Raw genomic sequence first — 19,387 nt, forward strand, 5'->3', positions numbered from 1 at the left:
AAGGCTTCTCATTCCAGGTGGCTGTAGTGTTGCTGCCCTGTTGATGCAGATATGTGGGTTTAATGGGTGGTTGTATCATAAATTGTTGCTTGATGATGTTATCAGCCGAGCCAAAGAGTACTGTTGAGAGAACCAGTGAATGTTCTCCACACTGACTGCAGAATAAAGATTTTTTTTTCTTTCTTTTTTTAAATCAACTGTGATGTTCTCTTAAGAGTTCCCAGCAAACATGACATGGTAGGGCCAATGTAAGCATGATATGGGTTTGGGGGCTAATTCGGATAGGACCAACATAGAACACATGGACAAACCCATTTGGGGCCCATTCTGGGGCTAATTCAGGTAGGGCTGACATCAAACCCATGGACAAGCCCTTTTGGGGCCCCTGCTCGGGCTAATTCAGACAGAGTCGACATGGGTAAACCCATTGGGGGCCCATACTAGGGTTAAGTCAGACAAGGGCCAACATGGAACGCGTAGACAAACCTATTTAGGGCTCGTTCTAGGGCTAATTCAGACATGGAATACATTACACACATGGACAAACCAATTTGGGGACCATACTAGGGGTAATTCAGACAGGGCCAACATTACACACATGGACAAACCAATTTGGGGCACATACTAGGGCTAATTCAGACAAGGGCCAACATTACACTCCTGGACAAACCATTTTGGGGCCCATACTAGGGGTAATTCAGACAAGGGCCAACATGGAACACATGGACAAACCAATTAGGGACCCATACTAGGGCTAATTCAGACAGGGCCAACATGGACAAACCAATTTGGGGCCCATATTAGGGCTAATTCAGACAAGGGCCAACATGGAACACATGGACAAACCAATTTGGGGCCCATACTAGGGCTAATTCAGACAGGGCCAACTTGGACAAACCAATTTGGGGCCCATACTAGGGCTAATTCAGACAGGGCCAACATGGACAAACCAATTTTGGGCTCAAACTAGGGATAATTCAGATAGGGCCAACATGGACAAACCAATTTGGTGCCCATAATAGGGCTAATTCATACAAAGGCCAACATGGAACACATGGACAAACCAATTTGGGGCCCATACTAGGGCTAATTCAGACAGGACTAACATGGAACACATGGACAAACCAATTTGGGGCCCATATCTCAAACCCATATTGCCTAAATTGGCCCCACCATGAAATGTTGACATGGGAAAATCACTAAAATGAGGTACATATGGGTGCCAGAGGATTTTTACAACTAACCAAAGGATAACCACTTGTTGGTAATATCTCTTATTGTCAATAGTATGTTTATTATACAGCTCTCTGGAATACTAGCTGCTGGTTTCCTTCAACTGTGCTTCATATCACTCCATGGTCTTCTCACATAATTTCAACTCAAATTGAAATTTCACAACTCAAATTATGTCAATGCATTTATTTATTTGGTAAGAAGCCCTTTAACAAGCAAGATAATGTACAGATAGGGTGATACAAGACTCCTTCTGACAATATTTTAGTTTGATTTAGAATGAATGAATTTTCATTCAAATATCCTACTGTAAAAAGCAAAGGCTTTAAAGATTTGCCCCCAAAATAATATTGAACAAACTAAGTAGCATTTCAGTGCTTCTTAATGCAGTAAGTTCAGCATATTTGAAGACTTCATGGCCTACTGCGCCACCTTGTGGTTCATTTAATATTTTACAGCAACTACATTTCCACCTGTCCTGCAACATCCCACACCATGAACACCAAAAAACTCAAAAGTAATTCAAGGTAGTTTATTTCCAGACATTTGAAATGCATTGACATGTTAAGACAGCCAGTGGTAAAGTAGGTTAATCATTGAAATATTTCAGGGTCATTATGTATTTGCATAATGTACTATACTGAACATTACAAAGTACATTTGTGAAACACGTGGTGCCAAAACCAAACCAAACAAAAAAAGAAAACAGTTCTTAGGTGTTTAATTCATAAAAAAATTGGTAAAACAGTCTGACAGTCAAAACATTTAAACATCAAAAATATGATTTATTTTTTTTCTTTATCATGCAACATACTGTTTATTTATATGAAAATGAAACAAAAATCATATGGCATAAAAAGACCAATATCATTGGTGCAAATATCATTAATAAAGTGAATAGGTGCATAAAACAGTAGCTGCTTTTAAGATTTACCAAAAAGTCTTGCGTTTTAGCCTCTTTCGACGTCAGCTTACACGTCTCCATAAGTCAATGAAAACATCATACACTCTACAAAGTTCATAGTGGTATAATAATGACCATACATCTAAAAGTTTTAATGAGCTGCCAGGGTTGTTTCATATTTGGGTGAACTATATCCCTGTAAATAGTTCACTTGTGAACATAAAAACATGAATCAGTCCATGATGCAGGGTTTTTAAAAACGTGTTTCTCTAGCAATCCGTTAAAAAAAATACTAACTTTTGTTTTGTTTAGTTGCTGTATAAATTGATATATTAATATCATGTATTGTAACCAAAAAAAGCTATGACCTTGATGCCGTTTTGACATTCCTGGGATTCAGTAGTGTAAAAATTACATAGACTTTCAGAACTTTTATTACCATTGTTACATACATTAGACTATTTAGAGATTCATGACTCACCAGACCACAACACACACATATAATAAATAAAACGGGCAAGAAATACTAACATTCAAGTGTTCAGATACAGACCGAGACATTGGGTCTGGTAAAAATACTCTACAAAGTTCAAAGATTTGAGAAATGCAGTATTGCGCAATTGTGTCGCATCAAGTTACTGCTTGCTACGATCCTAGCGTGCGACTCCTGTCTAGCCTTTTCTTGGCAGGGTTCGGGTACTGAGGGTTCTCAATGACCCCTTCCCCAAACTTGAGTTCCAAGAAGGCACGGTGGTTGTTCGGACCATAAGCGGTGATGCCAGCGAACGGCATTGGCACCAGGGGTTGCAGGAAATGTTCTGGGAACTCCACGTCTTGTTTGTGCTCAGTCCATGTGTCCCTGGTCATAACTCCATTACGGGGGTAGAAGGGCCACAAGTCTACATGCAAATGGTTGGCTTCACTATACTGCACACGGTAGAAGTCACCCTCGACCGCTCGCTCCCACACATAGCCGTTGGCATCCACCAGTGAGCCGGAGTCCAAGTTCTTTAGATAGTCGCAATTCGGAACGTCCTCCAAGTAGATGCCCAAGTCCACGTCATAGTCCCATGGGATTATGTCCTGGTGTCGGGCAGCTCCCAACAAAGAACCCCCTTCCAGCCAGTAGCGCACACCGGAGCTCTCCAAGATGTTGATAACATATTTAGTGGTCTCTCGGAGGGCGCGCAAGCAGCAGGGTGGAGTCCATCGCTCTACGTAAAGGTATTCCGGTGTGTCGTCGCGCACTGTGCCGAAACATCGTGGCGTCTCTTTACTGCAGCCAAACCACTGATCTCGGCCATCAGGCAACACCACCCGCTTCAGGCCAAAGCTGCGCATGAGATGATTGGTGGCATCTTTCAGGCGACTATCCGCCTTCCACTGGTTGTGTGCAGAGCTAAACAGCGGCCGATGACCGGTGGAGAACGAAGGTCCCTCCAGGAGCTTGACCTTCCATCCCCGCAGAGATGTTTGGACAAACAAGGAAGACATCAGGGGGCGACCTAAAGGAACCGAGAGATTGAAGAGGTCCTCGGTACGGATAAGAACCACAGCGTCTCCCTGCAGGGCTGTGCAGACGCTCCCGCTGCTCCCTGAGGCCGCAGGGGTGTAGGTGGCGGTCCATTCCCGCAGATTAACCCGAAGGTGCAGGCACTGCACGGCCGAGCGGGTCAGCACGGGCGCGGCAACCAGTCGGACGGGCCCACCACCTTCCCCTTCCAGCTCCCGAATGAGACGCTCAATTTGTCGGCCGTGGTCCAGCTCCACACCATCTGGAACTAATAAAGCAAATTCCGTCTGCACGTTGAACTCGGGACGGTGAGTTTGTGGAGGCTGGTCAGGGCTCGGCGACAACACCAGGAGCCGGGATCCCTCGGGAAGAGCCAAAGGAGGGTATGGTGGACTTTCGGCTACAGCGAGGAAGGGCAACTCCGGTCTCTGGTGCAAAAAAGAGCGAGCGACATCACCAACATAGTTCTCAAAGTCTTCAAATTCGCGAACAAGGATCGTAACGCGCGGGCCACGCATGTTGCCCTCAAGGCCTCCCAATTTGACGCCTCCAACTATACTTCCACCGACCAGATTACCCATAGCTCCCAGTCCTGGCACAGGAAGAGAGGCTTTTTTTAAGCCCTTACCTTGTTCCCGACGCTTCTCCATCATCTGCTGCTGGGCCCGCGAGACATAATATAGGATGAGCAAGTTCAAAATGATTGCTCCAGTTAACAGAGCCTGGCAAAAACTGATACGCATTATGGCTCTAATTGTTATATGCTTTTATGACACCTACAGTAAGTGCAATCTCAAATAGAGAGAGGACAGACAATCTTGACCATCACAACTCCTCCAAATTCCTGAAATCTTGAAAATTAACATTCTGGATTGATCAAAAAGAAAAAAAAGTGGGAAGCGTTTGAGATAAATATTTGATGAAGCATCTTCTGTGACCAGATCAGATTCGGCTGATTCCTTTGTGTCAGCTGATCCCATCCAGGAAAAAAATACAGATGGACAGATTCCATATTCAACTCGATCGCCTTTAGTTCACCACAGTCCGTCAAACAAACGCTACACATGGAGACAAAAAAAGAGAACATATTATTAAACAGTTTTACTTTGAGCATTTCAAAGTACAAAGTTATTATTAGAGAAGTTTGTATTACAAAAAGCCTATTAGTCATCATTACCAAGTCTAGCCAAAAAAGATGACCTAGAAGATGTTCAAATCTGCTGTCCCAATTAGAGATGCGCTCTAGATAACCCACATTCATGTATTTGAGAAACTCATTATTTGATCACTTGAGACAGGTCCCTACAAATATAGAACATCCATGCAGAATTAAATCTAAACAAGCCTACAGTCATCGATTGATGTAGATCTATGCAGCCTCTGATCTTAAACGCATACACATATTCACGTTGAAACGCATCTTCACTATGCAAAACGTATAAATCACGATTGTGAGAACTAACATTTTACGGCTTGATTTAACATTTTCCTCATCAGCAGATTGTCTGCACGGCATTCTCGCTATTCTTCCCCATGCTGATTCGGAAATGAGCAAAGGAAGTCTGAGAGAAGATCACAATGTCGCAGGAAGCCCACACTACTGGGTCGCCTTGATCAATCCCGTAGAAACAGAACGAGTGGGTAGAAGGACAAATAACGTGCCGCTTCAGTTCTCAAATGGGCGGGCTTTAAAAATATATTTTTACTCTTCACTGTGTTTTTTTTTTTTAAACTTGTGTTATCTGTAGCCTAAGCAAGATTTTTTATTTTTATTAATTACATTTGATATTTTACTCTGCATTTTTGTAATATATGTAGTTATAATAAAAAACAAAAATTTGTTCAATTCGAATTTAGAAATTAGAAATTATAATTTTCTGTTTCGCAATTGAAAATGTACTAGAACATAAAATATCTTTTTTAGATTCATTTATTTTTTATTGAGGATAGAACAAGTAACAAACATAGCATGTCTTCTCTGAAATGGTTAACAAAAAAAGTCATTAACATGTTTAAAATGTTATGATATAATTTTTGGATCCCCTTGCCGCCAATTAATGCCACGCATTGTTTTTACTACTGTATGCTATGCTATGTTTGTTACTTGTTCTATCCTTAATAATAAATAAATAAAATCTAAAGATATTTCGAATTCCACTATGAACACATTTAAGCTTGCAGGGATGCATTTACATACTTTTGTTTATGTATATAACATTTTGCCAGCATTATGAATAAATGAATGTATTCAAGACACGTGTTAACATTGTTTTCATAATATACAATAATATCCTTTAAAATAGTATTTAATCTTTACTAGATTAAAGATGAATTCTGCCAATTCCCTCCAAAAACTTTGGATAATTTACATTCAAAAAAAGAAAAAGCGTCAACAACTCTTTCGCTTTTACAAAAAGAGCATAGCCTACATCATCAATATCTTGAAATTAATGGGTAACAGGGTAGATGGTATGAAAATGTTAAACATTTATTTATTTAGTTTTATTATTCATAAAATATTTAAAGGGGATTAATCAAGCTGTTCAAATATCTTTAGAACAGATAATATGAAAATATGTGAAGCGACATTGCCACGTGATAGTTTTTACTTTTCTCACCGCTTTTCAAGATGGGCTAATCACAGTCTTTGTGAAGACTGGACTCGTATTTTTTTTTTAATAATAATTTTATAGATTGCTGAGGTGATTTTTATTTGTTGGCTAGCCACAAATCTTTCTAATCAATAGATTCCAACGATTATTGTAGTAGCAGTTCTATGTCTCGTCTTGAGGTTTTCATTTTCTTTTGGAGCCACAAAACGCCCCCTGGCGGAAGCCTGCTTTATGACCCATAGGGAGGAGCGTTTGCAGCCATTCAGTGGTTGGAGTGGATCACTATTTGGCACTTTTCCGTGTGTATGAGTAACGTTACTCGCCTATCTGTATCGGGCAGGAAAACGGGAGAGGGCTTCGGAGGAGACTTCAAACAACGGGGTGGCATATTCTTCTGTATTTCCACCTCCTGGCTCCGGCGACAGCTCGAACGCTCTGATGGAGGCGGAAAGATCCGGCGGGGTGGCGGGCGGAACGAATCAGAGCCCTGCAGGAAGCGGAGCGGGGCGCAATCCGAACGGGCCGAAGGCTGTGCTCGGTCCCGCTCCCTCCACAGCAGCCGCCGCCGCGGCCGGGCCGATGGCTGGATCATCCCAGCCGCGAGATCCGCAGGACGGGGAAGCGGGCCTCTCGTTGCCCGGGATCTTACATTTCATCCAGTTCGAATGGAGTCGTTTTCAAGCCGAGAAATATCGCTGGGAGGCCGAACGAGACGAGCTGAGGGTAAAACAGCGTTTCTTTAATAGCTTGTTTTGGTCTCTTGCAGTTGCAGACGGATTCCTTGAGGAAGAGCACATTTACAGATAAGACGCAGGAGAAGTCACGATCGCCCGCTGTTATTGTTGACCAGGCGTTGTTTTGGGATTACACTGGGTTTAAGTATTCCTCTGGTGTTATTCATTGAAACAGTTGAGAATTTAACTGTGAAATGTTGTCCTTTTGTTGACAAGCCATACCCACCTAAGGAGGAGTCGATTCTGGTTCCGATTCATCTAATGTTGACCGATTCTAGTAGGCTACTTTTTGAATAAGTGGGAAACAACTAACGTTATTGTATTTACTACTAGTCAGAAGTCTGCTGCCAAATTATAACATCGTTTCTGATTTCAACATTACATAGTCGTAACTATGTAGTCAATATAAAACTGTGATAATGCTATATAATACTGTGTAGTTTAAATAACGCATTTCATTCATTAAAAATAATAAAGTAGCACAAAACGCACAGTGTGTATCTTGTGAACAACAAAATCGGTCAGATTTAAATCTCAAAATCCGTAATTTCGAGTAGGATATGACCAACTTGCGGTTCAGTGAGTGAGTTAATCGATTTCAAGAACTGAAACCAACTCGTTGGTATGTGTTTTGATTCTTTAAAGTGTCATGAAACCCTAAAACAAAATTTAAAAAAAGATTGTGAGGTGGACTTGGGCTGTTTCATGACACTTTTTTTGTTCGATCCGACAAAAAATTACTACTTTTTATAGCACAATTTATTTTTCACAATCCCGATTTTATAACTAGCAATTCTGATTAGTTTTTCTTGCTAACTGCTAGTTTATATATCATAATACATTTTTTCCCCCTCAGAATCCCGATTTTATCTCACAATTCTGACTTTTATTTCTCACAATCCCAAGTTTATAACTAGAAATTCTGACTACCTCCGCCAGAATTGTGAGATGAAATGTTCCAATGACCTAACCGATATTATTTCGATTCGCTAAAAGAACTGTTGCACCAGCTGTGTGTAAGTTACAACTAAAGGCCAGTTTACACCAAGAGTGATGACTATAACGATAACAATAAAGATATAGTTCTAAAAATCATTCTAAATATTAAAAAATGGCAAAGTCCACACCAATTATAACGATAACGGCACAGAGAAACAATATCGTTGGAATCACTTTCAGAGCGAATTTTTTTTTCTCTCCAGCTGATGAACAATAAAAACATTGACAACCAGTCAGACTCCATCCTGCTTTAAAGAGCTCGAGCATTTAAAGCGACAGAGGACAAAAGGGTGTGCACTTAGAATAAACAGAGCAATATCGTTGGACGCTAATATAGTTATCGGTCTTGGAGTGAATGTATTTAATGGAAACATATTTTTACCGTTATTTACGTGAGGCAAAAGATGTTAGAATGAAGGATTAGCTGAAATTCAGAGCATTTTTACACAACTTCTGTTTACGTACTTAAAGGCTGCTATTGGATCATTGAGGTTAAATGTCATATTATGCGACTACGCATTACTTTACAGAGAGCTTACGACTTACTAGCTACGTTCTGCATTAAGAACAAATGGTGCAACCGAATAAAGTACAGAGTTAGTTAATAAACCTCTAGTCTAGTGTGGACTTTATGTTCCAATTAACTTACCAATGGTACAATAACCTGGTTCATAAAATCATTTGTTGTGTTTGACTTGAAGTGGCGCTGTATGCCATCAAAATACAGCGAGAGCGGTTAGAGAGCAGACGGTTCACATTTACATTTACGGTTACATTTGTCTTTACAATTGTATATTTAAGTATAGTGGTATTTTATGATCCATGGGTTTGCAAGTACATGTTTTGTTCTTGATAAAATGTGTGCTGTACAATACGCTTAATATCCTGTCCTTAAGTTCGCACTATTGAGAGGATTTTCTGTTATCGTCTTAAATCTTTGTCATCCGTGGCATTAAGTGCAAGATAATAGAGTGTAAAAGGCAGTTCTGGAGCTCCAGCTGACATTTATTTGAAATCTAAATTCTGAGTAAATGTTCTATTAATTGACATTGACATCACTTGATCCATTGACTGCTACTTCTTTTGTAAATTGTGTAGCTTCTGTCCAAGACATGACGTAATTCAGCCCGGCTGGAGAATTAAAGCAAGTGCTTTTTTCAGTCCCAAGGGAGCCGATCTGTGTGTCCAGCACAGAAGATGTCAAAGCAATTTTGTCATTTAGTGCCCTTACTTACATGTATTACATTACAATATGTGAAGGATGTATTGCTCTAGTTATTTTATTTGAAACCTGGAAGCATAAAATCTATTAGAAAGCTTGCACTCACATCAAGAACATATGAGAGATGAGAAAAAAAAAATGATTTCAACCTAGGATTAGGGATTTGCTTCCAATAAAATTTGCTTAAACCGTCTTTTTTTTTTTTTTTTGAGTCTGGACTCCCCTGGCCTAGTTTGCTGCGGATCTTGGCCTGAGAAAAAGCTTTGCGATTAAGTGACCCCATTCGAACAGTGCCTGTAGTAGATTACATAAGGAGTTGCCAGTGTGTGCTATAATAGGACAGGCCTTGTGGCTCTCATGGACGACTTGTGTGTGTTCTTCTGCCAGGCCTCTTCTGGACATGCCCATGGAAATGTGCACAGGCTTCAGGGACCAACTGCTTGGTTTTCCATGTCCCCCACACACATTGTTTTTGACTATAAAAAGTGTGGTAAGGGACAGTTGTAGTGTGACAGTAGCTGGTTTGCCCTGCCGTGCGGCGTCATGTTCCCTGATGTTTTTATGTGGGACACCTGTGCTATTGTGTTTCTTTGTGACAGGCAGGACAGGATCTAAAGCAGGGTTATCTTTGTTAACTAAAACTGTAAAATATAAATATTTGAAACAAAATGAAAATTAGAAATGTTGCAGAACGCAGAAAAATTACTTACTGAAATTAAATAAAAACTAATGCTGAACTAAAACGAATACTGAAATATAGGGATGCACCAAAATGAAATTATTGGCCGAAGCCGAATAATAATAAAACACTTGGCTGAAGGCCCGAATACCGAACACGGTATTTATTTTGCCATTTTTTTCACCATTGCATAAATTAAATAGAGAAAAAAATGGCAATTTACTATTTTGTCTTGCTTTTTTTTTTTTAAAGAAAAATAAATTACAAAACTACAATTTATTGAACACTGAAAATGTTTTAGCATTCCAGCAGACATTATGCAAACAAAGCACAATACAACTTAATAAATAAATGTAAAAAATATAAAATATATATATATATATTTTTTTTTAATTTATTTATTTGGCCATCTTATGCCTTATCTTTGGCCTATTATGCCTACAGGTAGCCTGACGTCGTCATACTCAATTCTAGTCAGAATATGAGTCTGATACTGCTCCGTTGGGCTGTTATTATGAGGCGTGTTTCAACCGAACCAGGAAAGACCTCAATTAGATAGACCTACAACCAATTAGAGCAACAGAGCGACGCATAACGTTAGTTATCAAATGTCAACAGAACTCAACTGCACTGTGTTGCCATGTCCGCGGGTTGTTTTCCATGTCCGCGGGTTGAAGCAACCTCAATTATGTGATATACAGACCCAGGAATGCAAATTTTAGCACGCAGCCCTGCCAAAATAACACATATTTTACCCCCCAAATGCCATTTTTTTCCGGAGAACCCCCCCGAAAATAAAAGCAAAAAAAAAGCTATTGGGCTTGTTTTTGGCTAGTTTTGAGTAGCAATTGGGCAGGTTTTGTTGTTAAAACTTGGCAGCCCTGTCTGCACGCACGCTGGAATAAGTAACGTTAGAAGAAAAAGATGTGTAAACAATCTTTGCCGGTGTTGTAAATAAAAATAATTAATAATAATTAAAATAATTTAAGGATACACAAAGTACTTACCAACACGATTATCATTTCTGAGAGAAATAGTAAGGGTGAATGCATATACGAACAAGTTCTCCGTTTAGGATTAGAACAAATTCAACCCAAGCGCCTTTGATGACGTGGATGATTACGTTACTGTAAATCTGTCATTCACTTGTCCGAGTAAAACATTTGCTTGTCCGGATTTTTTTTGTAAATATAATCTATACTGAAGCAATATTCTCACCAGTGTTTAATCAGCTTTGACATATTTAAATATGCATATTTGTCATATTTGTACCTTTTTATAAAGGGCATTTTTCCATGATCTTATTAAATATAGGCTATGCTTCGGCTTTCCTTTTATATTCTTAAATTTGATCAATAAATTAAATTAGAATAAGACACTATAGGCTGTTACCAATCAAATTAAATGATTTACACTGAAAAATTACAACTGCATTAAATAATGTTATGAGATTATTTAAAATATTTTTGAATATACAAATAAGAAATGTTGGAAAGATGAAACTAAACCACCAGTAGGTGGCAGCATGTGACCCTCTTAATGAGCGAGTCATTGAGTCGATTCAGTGAAACGGCTGAATCATTCAAGAATTTGGCGGTCGTTTACGAATAGGCCATTGAATCTTTGATTCAACCGATTCATTAAAACGCTGAATCATTCACTAACACACACTGTTGCTGTGAGATGCGTTACGGTTCTGCTGTGATATTTGTTTGGAACTATTTTCGCTGCTGAAATAGAACAAAAACAGTCCATATTGCTTCTAAAATGTAAGTGACTTAATGTTAAATTGTTTATGGAACTGGCTTATGGCGTGGTGGTATTCAGGAAAACAACACTCTTGTTAGTGTAATGTTGCTTAACTGTATCATATGTTATAAATATAAAAACTGCACAATTTTAACTGTGTATGTTAACTGAGTTTCTGTGTGTGAGTGGCGCTCATTTGTTTTCGATTTTCTCCTCGAGAGGCTGCGTGAGCCTCAACAGCACAACCTTGGTAACGTCAGTTCGTTTTATATTATTATCCACTATCGATCTCCACTTACACTGAATGCAGAATCATTCTTGCACTTTGGTGATTCCATAGTTATTTTTTGTTTTGACGTTTTAACCAGGATACTTGTCCGTCGGGCAAGTAAAATATTTTACACTTGCCCCTTCAAAAAATCCACTTGTCCCGGACAAGCGGACAAGCGTTAATGTCGAGCCCTGCATAAAGGGTGGAATTCCTTGAATGGGCACTTCTCCCGTATGAGCGCATGTGCACATCAACCAAAACTAGAGCTAGAGTCTCATCAATGAGCTTCGTTTGGGTTACGGAAGCCGTCGGCAGTGCTGTCATTTTGTTTTTAGACCACGAAATCAACAATGTCATTAAAGAAGTGTGTTTCTGGTTGTGAGGGAAAGATAACAATGTTCAGCTTCCCAAACAACCCAGCTTTAAGGAAACTGTGGATGAAGTTTGTTTTCTGGGGCAGCAACAGAGTTGTGCAAGTGTGTTTGTTTGTTCCCGGTCATGAGTCGAAACCGCAGGCGGTGAGTGAAACTGCATCAAATGTCTGTGTTTTGTTGACAATCGGCACGTAAGTGCATATAATGTAAACAACACGAACATATAGTGAATCGAAAGTTAACCAGGGAGTGTGTGTTTAGCTCCGCCCACTGTACACCTTCATGAGTTGGGCTGTTTTCTGAAAGAAACGTTACAGCATATCTGTCTTTTATAAATATGATAACTAAAGACTCTTTGGAGATATGAAGGATGCAATACTATTCTATAGGTACTCAAGATTAACATGAGATTGGCAGAAACTGTGTGTTATGCCCCCTTTAAAGATTACCTATATTGTTCTTTTTTAAAAATGTTTAGCTTTCTTTAGTGCAATGTTTGAGCATGAAAAAAGTCTGCAAAGTTACAAAGCACAAAGGCTATGTTCACACTGCGAGCCTTAGTGCTCAATTCAGATTCATAGCTCAGATCCGATTTGTTTTGTACAGCTGTTCACATTGTTTTAAATGTGGCCAATATCAGATTCCAGTGTGACCAATCATGGTCCTGGACTGACCTGCATGCTCAAAAGAACGATAAAAAGATGTCACGCAGCACGCTGTCATGCTGAAGTAATATCTGTAAACACGGAGGACATTAAAGTAAGTGATTGTGCGTTTATTTATTGCATGATCTGCAGATGTTCAACTTGTTCACGTTGCAGATGATGCTCTGCAGTTTTAAAACATTTATGCTATGAGCCCTCGTGTTTTGCTTGTATATAGAGAATAATTTTGAGCTCTGACACATCACTGTCTTTCCACTGACACCTTTCGCAATGGTCTTGATGACTTTGGGTATGTAAAAGTGACTCCCGTGAACACGGAATTGTGACGAATGTTGAATGACTGTTCAGGCTGAGGTCGCATTGCTAAACATCTGACCTTTATCAGATTTAGTACCAAATATGGAAGTGGTCCAAATCAGAATTGAAAAGATCAGATTCCATTTGGTGTGTGCTGTTCACACTGTCATGACAAAAACAGATCTGAGTCTCATATTGAGCAAAAAAAAAAAAGATTTGGGCCACATTTACCTGCAGTCTGAACGTAGTCAGTCACTCCAAAGGGAGTTATTCTCTATATCACTGTTTCTGAACTCTCAGAGTTTTCTTCCAGGAAAAAAACACATCACAATATTCCTCAATGAAATAATTCCCACCCAAGGCATAGTACACTAAATAGTGCTCACATTAGTTCAATAATATTCAAGTGTGAGGGCAGATGATGAAGTTCATCTTGGTGCTCCAACTGTCCAGCTTTTATGATCATCTTAACACCATCTTTCTCACATTGTGTTTGAGAGTGGTGTTTCTTTCATTGATGTTGGCTTCTGTGGTCTGTTTTTGTGGTAACATGGTCTTCAGGATGAATGGTGAGGTTTGCTGTCACTTTGCGGCAGTTGTTCAGTGTTGTTTGAACACAATCCTTGTTTGACAATCCCGAGGGCTGGACGATATGGCCAAAAATATTATCACAATTTTTTTTCCATATCATACAATCATACTAATATTTATCATACCATTAATGATAGCAATGTGGTTATGTTTGCATGAGCTTTACGGCACTATAGCAAAGTCACATCCCGTTTATATCATTTGATACAATAGATAGCTTAAAATCAAGCAGCTTTAGCGTATTAAACATGAAAAACAGTCAGTGGAATAGTTGTGATGTGGCTCTTTACATGGAGACGCATGGGTCAAACAGCAGGTATCTTCACCTCTGTCAACTCCCTTAATGTCAATATAACATTGTAGTGTCAATACAACCTTTTGTGCATTTAACCAAAGGCTGAAAGCCAAAGGTTCGCCCAGCGCACTGAACAGACATGGTATAAAAACACTTAATAAAAGAGTTCTAATGGGTTCTTAGGGCTGCACGATTAATCGCAATTAAACTTAAATTGCGCTTAAACCCATCGCAAAGGCTGTGAGTTATTTACATTTTTTATGCACAGCTTGTCAGTGAAGCACGGCTCTGTCAGTAGTAAATGCTGCTCCATCTGAAAGCACTGCGACGTTGAGTCGCTTTATAATGTGCATTTGAAAAAGCAACGTGTCAAACATCTTTCCAAACATGAGAAGCATTTATGAACCTCTTGACCAACATAAGACAACATTTAAAGGTGCACTGTGTAAATTTTAGCGGCATCTAGCGGTGAGGTTGCGAATTGCAACCGCCCACTGCTCACCACTCCCTTTCAAAGCACATGGAAAAGGTGGCTGACACAGGACAAAAATTTTGTTGTCTTATGGTGCGTTCACACAATAAATCGCGCTAAAGTACTCGCTTCATTCATGCGTGACATTCACTTCACAACAGACGCAAATTGGCGTCATGGGAGGGGCTTCTGCCTGGCAGTTCGTCTCGTTGACAAATGGCTGACATGGGCTGTGTTTACACGTCTTTTTTGTTAAAATTCTACTGTTAATGTGTGAGTGTGACAAAACGTAGTTTTAAGACTTTTTCAGGCGATAATGTAGTTGTTTAAAGCTCAAATCCTTGGTTTATTTATAAATGAGTGCCTATTTGAACATTTTATCTGCCGTTTTCGGAGTTGTGAGCTCCAGCGGATCGGCGGCGCTCCGCGCTCGTTAACCCCGGCGAGAGCAGCCTTTCCTCGGCTAGTCCTTCAGACATTTGCCGCTGGCTCTGATGTCTCTGTGGTGTCTCGAGATATAATTCGTCTTGTGTATATGTAACGGCGATCTTTGGTCTCATGGATCTATAATTTGTTCCCTGGCAAATCGTTTAGGCTCAGGGCAAAGTGAAGTTTCATAACTTTTTTATTTTTAGGCTATTTAACTTTACATTACCATTGTAGCTAGCCTACCAGCACTGGTTATGAATGTTAGACTGAATTGTTTGCTTTATTTCATGTATAGCTTATTATACCTTTTACTTATACTTTTCTATTATTGATCATACATAAACTTGCATTTAACAAAAAGAGACTGGGTTGTGTTTCATGTCATTTAATGTTATCACAGTGATAATCATATGCATACTTGTCTGAACCAGATATTAATATACAGATTTTCTCCTCATTGTTGTCACTACTAGGGATGGGCAACAGTGGTCGAGTAATCGAACGTGACAGCGATCATCGATCATGAGAACGATGATCGCCCTGACTTTAAAAAAATATATTTGTCTCTTTTTTTTATTGGTTATTGCGTCGTTTTGCGTGGTATCTGAGGTCTGATTGGCTAGCGTTATACAGCACGCCTCCAGACAGCGGCGAAATAAAGTGCAACTGAGGCGTGCACTGCAGTGATGTCTGGAATCACTGTGATCATTAAATGTTTAGTGCAAGATGTGCAGCGTCAATCATAGCATTATAATGAGAACATGATGGAAATAGAATGCTGTAAATTATCTGTGCTTAGTTCCCCGTCTATCAGCTGTTAAAGGAAATCCACAGAGAAACTAGCGAGAACACTCAGACTAGCGCGTGAATTTCATGTGCGCATTCGCGTCCTTTTCTGCAGATGCACGTTGTAAGATTACTTTTATGTCGTCTATATCTGATTAATCTAATATAAGAAGCGTTTGGTTGAGCTTAATAAGCTAGCAAAGCGCAGCTGTTATACCGGCTGTTGTTCATCAATATTTTCAACTCGCACCATTCGTTCAATACGCGCGAATCGCTCCGCAGAATGTCTGTTCGTGTCTTTGCATTGACTTAACATGTAAATACCTTGTGCGAAACGCTTCATTCACGTCCGGTGTGAACGCACCATGAGATCGCAGAGAGTAGCTAGCGCTTTGTATAGAAGTTTGTCCGTTTATGGCTACCCGCGGTGTATGTAGATCGAAATGGCTCTTTCTAAAGTAATAAAAACTAGTGATGCACCGAAATGAAAATTATGGGCCGAAACCGAAAATTTAGGATACACTTGGCTGAAAACCGAAACTGAAGCCGGAAATGGCTGCTTTTAAAAACGTATACTAATATATAGATTAGGGCTGGGCAAATTAACGCGTTAACGCGGGCGATTAATTTTTTTATCTTAACGCATTAAAAATATTTAACGCAAATAACGCAGCGTCCGTTTTTATATCCATTTTTGCTTAGCGTTACATGATCATCACGCTCTTATTCGTGTAAATGCTTCCAAGCGCGACAAGACACAAGAGAACGCGCTGTATGCCAATGTCCTGTGTGTGTGTGTGTGTGTGTGTGTGTGTGTGTGTGTGTGTGTGTGTGTGTCTGTCTGTGTGGATGCGTCTCATGTCAGCTAATCAAGGGACACTGACACACACACACACACTCGACGCATAGATAGACTCGCGTCAGTTTCCTGCTCACATCGAGTTCTCTTTTGCTCTTGAACAAACAATAAAACAGAGGATTTTCGAGTATTCTCATATTAGGAGTCTTAAATTAGTTAAATAACGTCTTTAATGAACTTAAAGAGTTGTGAGGAAATGAGATGCGCGGGACAGCGCGTGAGATCCGCGGCTGTTCTTAAAGTGACAGGAGCACTGATGATGCCTGTCATTAATGTTCATCAAAGAACAACGGGAACAGAGAAAATTGTATCTTTAATGATGATTCATCTATATTTCATTTATTATTTATGCAGTTAAGAAAGGTGTCTGATAACTATTACATTTCTGTATATGTCTAACAGGGAAGGCCATGGGTAAATATAACATTTATTATTTTGGGTTTATGTAAAGATTGTTTTAAGTTCACTTAAATTAAAAGTTGGTTTTTTTAAAGCCTAATAAATGTTGAAATTGGGAGCTTTCAGTTATACTGTAATGTAACGTCATTAATGTTTCATAGAGACTTTAGTTTCAGTGATACTGGCCTTCATTCATAAAAACATGACAATACAACACATTTAAAATATGCTGTCTTTAAATTGTTTATTCATTAATTTGGAGAGTAACTGAAATTATTACAATATCAAAATATTAAAAGCTTAAAATATTAAAAACTTGCGATTAATCGCGATTAATTACAGAAAAAAATTCGATTAATTAGTTCATTATTTTTAATCGATGCCCAGCACTAATATATATATATATATAATTGCTTGAATTTAATGGATCTGAAATGAAAAAAAATCATAAACCAATAGAATAATCAAACTTTTATTAAGTTACATAACAAAACTTATTATCAAAGATTAAAGATTATTATTAAGATTAAGATTCAAGGATTATCGTAATTTTGCGATTATGGAGACTCTGCATTTACTGCTGATCTCAGAGCTGTTTCACTAACAAGAAGCGCAAAAAAAAATATTGCAGCCTTTGCCGTTTAATTTCGATTAATCGTGCAGCCCTAGTTCATATACTCTTAAAAAGACCCGTCCCAGAAAACGTCTGCTGCTCTACTTGTTGGAGTGAGTCCCAAAGGGGTGCTAATGCATGGAGAGAGTGAGAGAGAGTTTTTATGTGCCCTTGACCTGTTCCCAGCCACAGGAAGTCACAAGAAGGACGGTCCGCCACATAAATGTGTCTGTGGTAGTACCGGCCCCTTCCTAAAACTTCAGTGACTAAAAACATTGCAGTTTTTTTTACAGCACAACACCATAGAACTGTGCTTGATAGCTGGAAGGGTCTCCATTTGCGTAGAAGTATTAGACTTTTGCAAGTGATCATATGTATAATTTTCTTTTGCGCTAGTGCCGAGACTAATTATATTTTGATGGGTAGATTGCGAATTCCCAAAAGCAAGTCTATTTCTTTGATTGACAATGATATCAGATGCACAGCCATTGTGTGACAAGTATCCCAGTTTCAAAGGCCGAAAACATGGGCAATTACTTGCCTTTGTGAAAATGTCAAAGTGCTCCAAAGACCTGCCATAACAGGTTTCCTGCCCACACCATGGCAACTGCAGCCGAGTCGGTCTCCATGAAGACCTGTGCCAACTTGTCATGTTTTACTTTTTCTGTAAGTCAGCCTTGGAGACAGGGAGCGATTTTGAACAAATGTTATATATGGCTTGACACGGCCTACATAAAGATATTAAAAAAGCTCTAATAGAGAACGGGCTGGAATTGTCCCTGTTTTGGGCAAAAACTCACCTCATCATGATTTTAGGAGTAAAGCATTGTATGTCCGACATTAAGCTTAAACACCAGCTAAAATAGGCTTGCTTGCTAAACAGATTTCTCGCAATATAAATACTGATAGGGTACATTCCATTCCAATGCACTACTTTTCCATTATTTGTCAATGTAAAAGCGCTAGACAGCTCTGGTCTTAGGTCTTTTGCAGCACCTCACACAGAAGCGCTGTGTTAAGCCGGCGTGTCAAGTTAAAAGAATTTCAACTTTTACACGCAGCGTCGCTCATCAATGTCAGTTTCAAAACAGTGGACCAATCAGAAGACCCCAGTGGCGGGGGAAAGCTTTTGTTTACAGTAGCAAGTTGGTATGGCAACTGTTTTATTTGACGACATCAGAGGATAGGTTGAACCCAAACAGCTCCAAAGTCCCAGATCTCCGTCCCGTTCTCTGAGCAGCGACACAGTTTAGGTCAAACATCATATCCAGTGCGATTATTTTCGATATTTTTTTCTTTAAATGTTATTTTATTTTTAATCTGTTTAGTCAGCCTCAGACGTGACGCCCACGGACAGTTGCCTGAACGTCTGATGCATATGGTACACTTATCTGGAAACACTTCAGGAGTTTCAAAGTCATCATCTGATTGATTGAATTCTACAGGATGTCCGTGAGATGTGTGTGTGTTGTGTTCTTTAACGGTCCGCCTGGAAATAAATGCTGCGACTCCAAACTCCCTTGTGGAAGAAAAACGCAGTCGTGTTTACAACTGTGACAATGAGCACTTACCAGGATCAAGGCTGGTGTTTCAAAAGTATTGAACTTGAACAACCTTCTTGAATTAATAATTTGTAGGTGCATTAAAAATAAAAAATGAACACAACAATAATATTAGCTATTTATATTATT

General features: G+C 39.4%; 2 protein-coding genes across 3 annotated transcripts in view; one reads left to right on the forward strand and one right to left on the reverse strand.

Moving 5' to 3' along the window:
• Window positions 1-190: 190 nt before the first annotated feature.
• fkrp (fukutin related protein) lies at window positions 191-5,235 on the reverse strand. Of its 2 annotated transcripts, none has more exons than XM_079824588.1 (2): window positions 5,114-5,203; window positions 191-4,708 (listed from the first exon to the last, which is right to left on the reverse strand). In XM_079824588.1, the coding sequence occupies exon 2, from the start codon at window positions 4,391-4,393 to the stop codon at window positions 2,783-2,785; it is 1,611 nt and encodes a 536-aa protein (XP_079680714.1). In that variant the 5' UTR covers window positions 4,394-4,708; window positions 5,114-5,203; the 3' UTR covers window positions 191-2,782. The 2 variants fall into 2 exon arrangements, with proteins under 2 accessions (XP_079680714.1, XP_079680713.1); XM_079824587.1 differs by having other exon boundaries at window positions 1,757-4,708; window positions 4,828-5,235.
• Window positions 5,236-6,550: 1,315 nt separating this feature from the next.
• The window catches only part of strn4 (striatin, calmodulin binding protein 4), a 32,142-nt gene continuing 19,305 nt past the window's right edge, over window positions 6,551-19,387 (forward strand). Inside the window, exon 1 of the mRNA XM_079824589.1 lies at window positions 6,551-6,985. Coding sequence (XP_079680715.1) covers window positions 6,701-6,985 — 285 coding nt within the window. The 5' untranslated portion in view covers window positions 6,551-6,700. The remainder of the gene's footprint in view (window positions 6,986-19,387) is intronic.

This window comes from Gobio gobio (genome assembly GCF_949357685.1).
Source record: "Gobio gobio genome assembly, chromosome: 8".
Taxonomy (NCBI): domain Eukaryota; kingdom Metazoa; phylum Chordata; class Actinopteri; order Cypriniformes; family Gobionidae; genus Gobio; species Gobio gobio.

What these genes read in the sequence shown, in the direction of transcription:
- fkrp (XM_079824588.1), bottom strand. Translation starts at nt 4,393, where the DNA reads ATGCGTATCAGTTTTTGCCAGGCTCTGTTAACTGGAGCAATCATTTTG.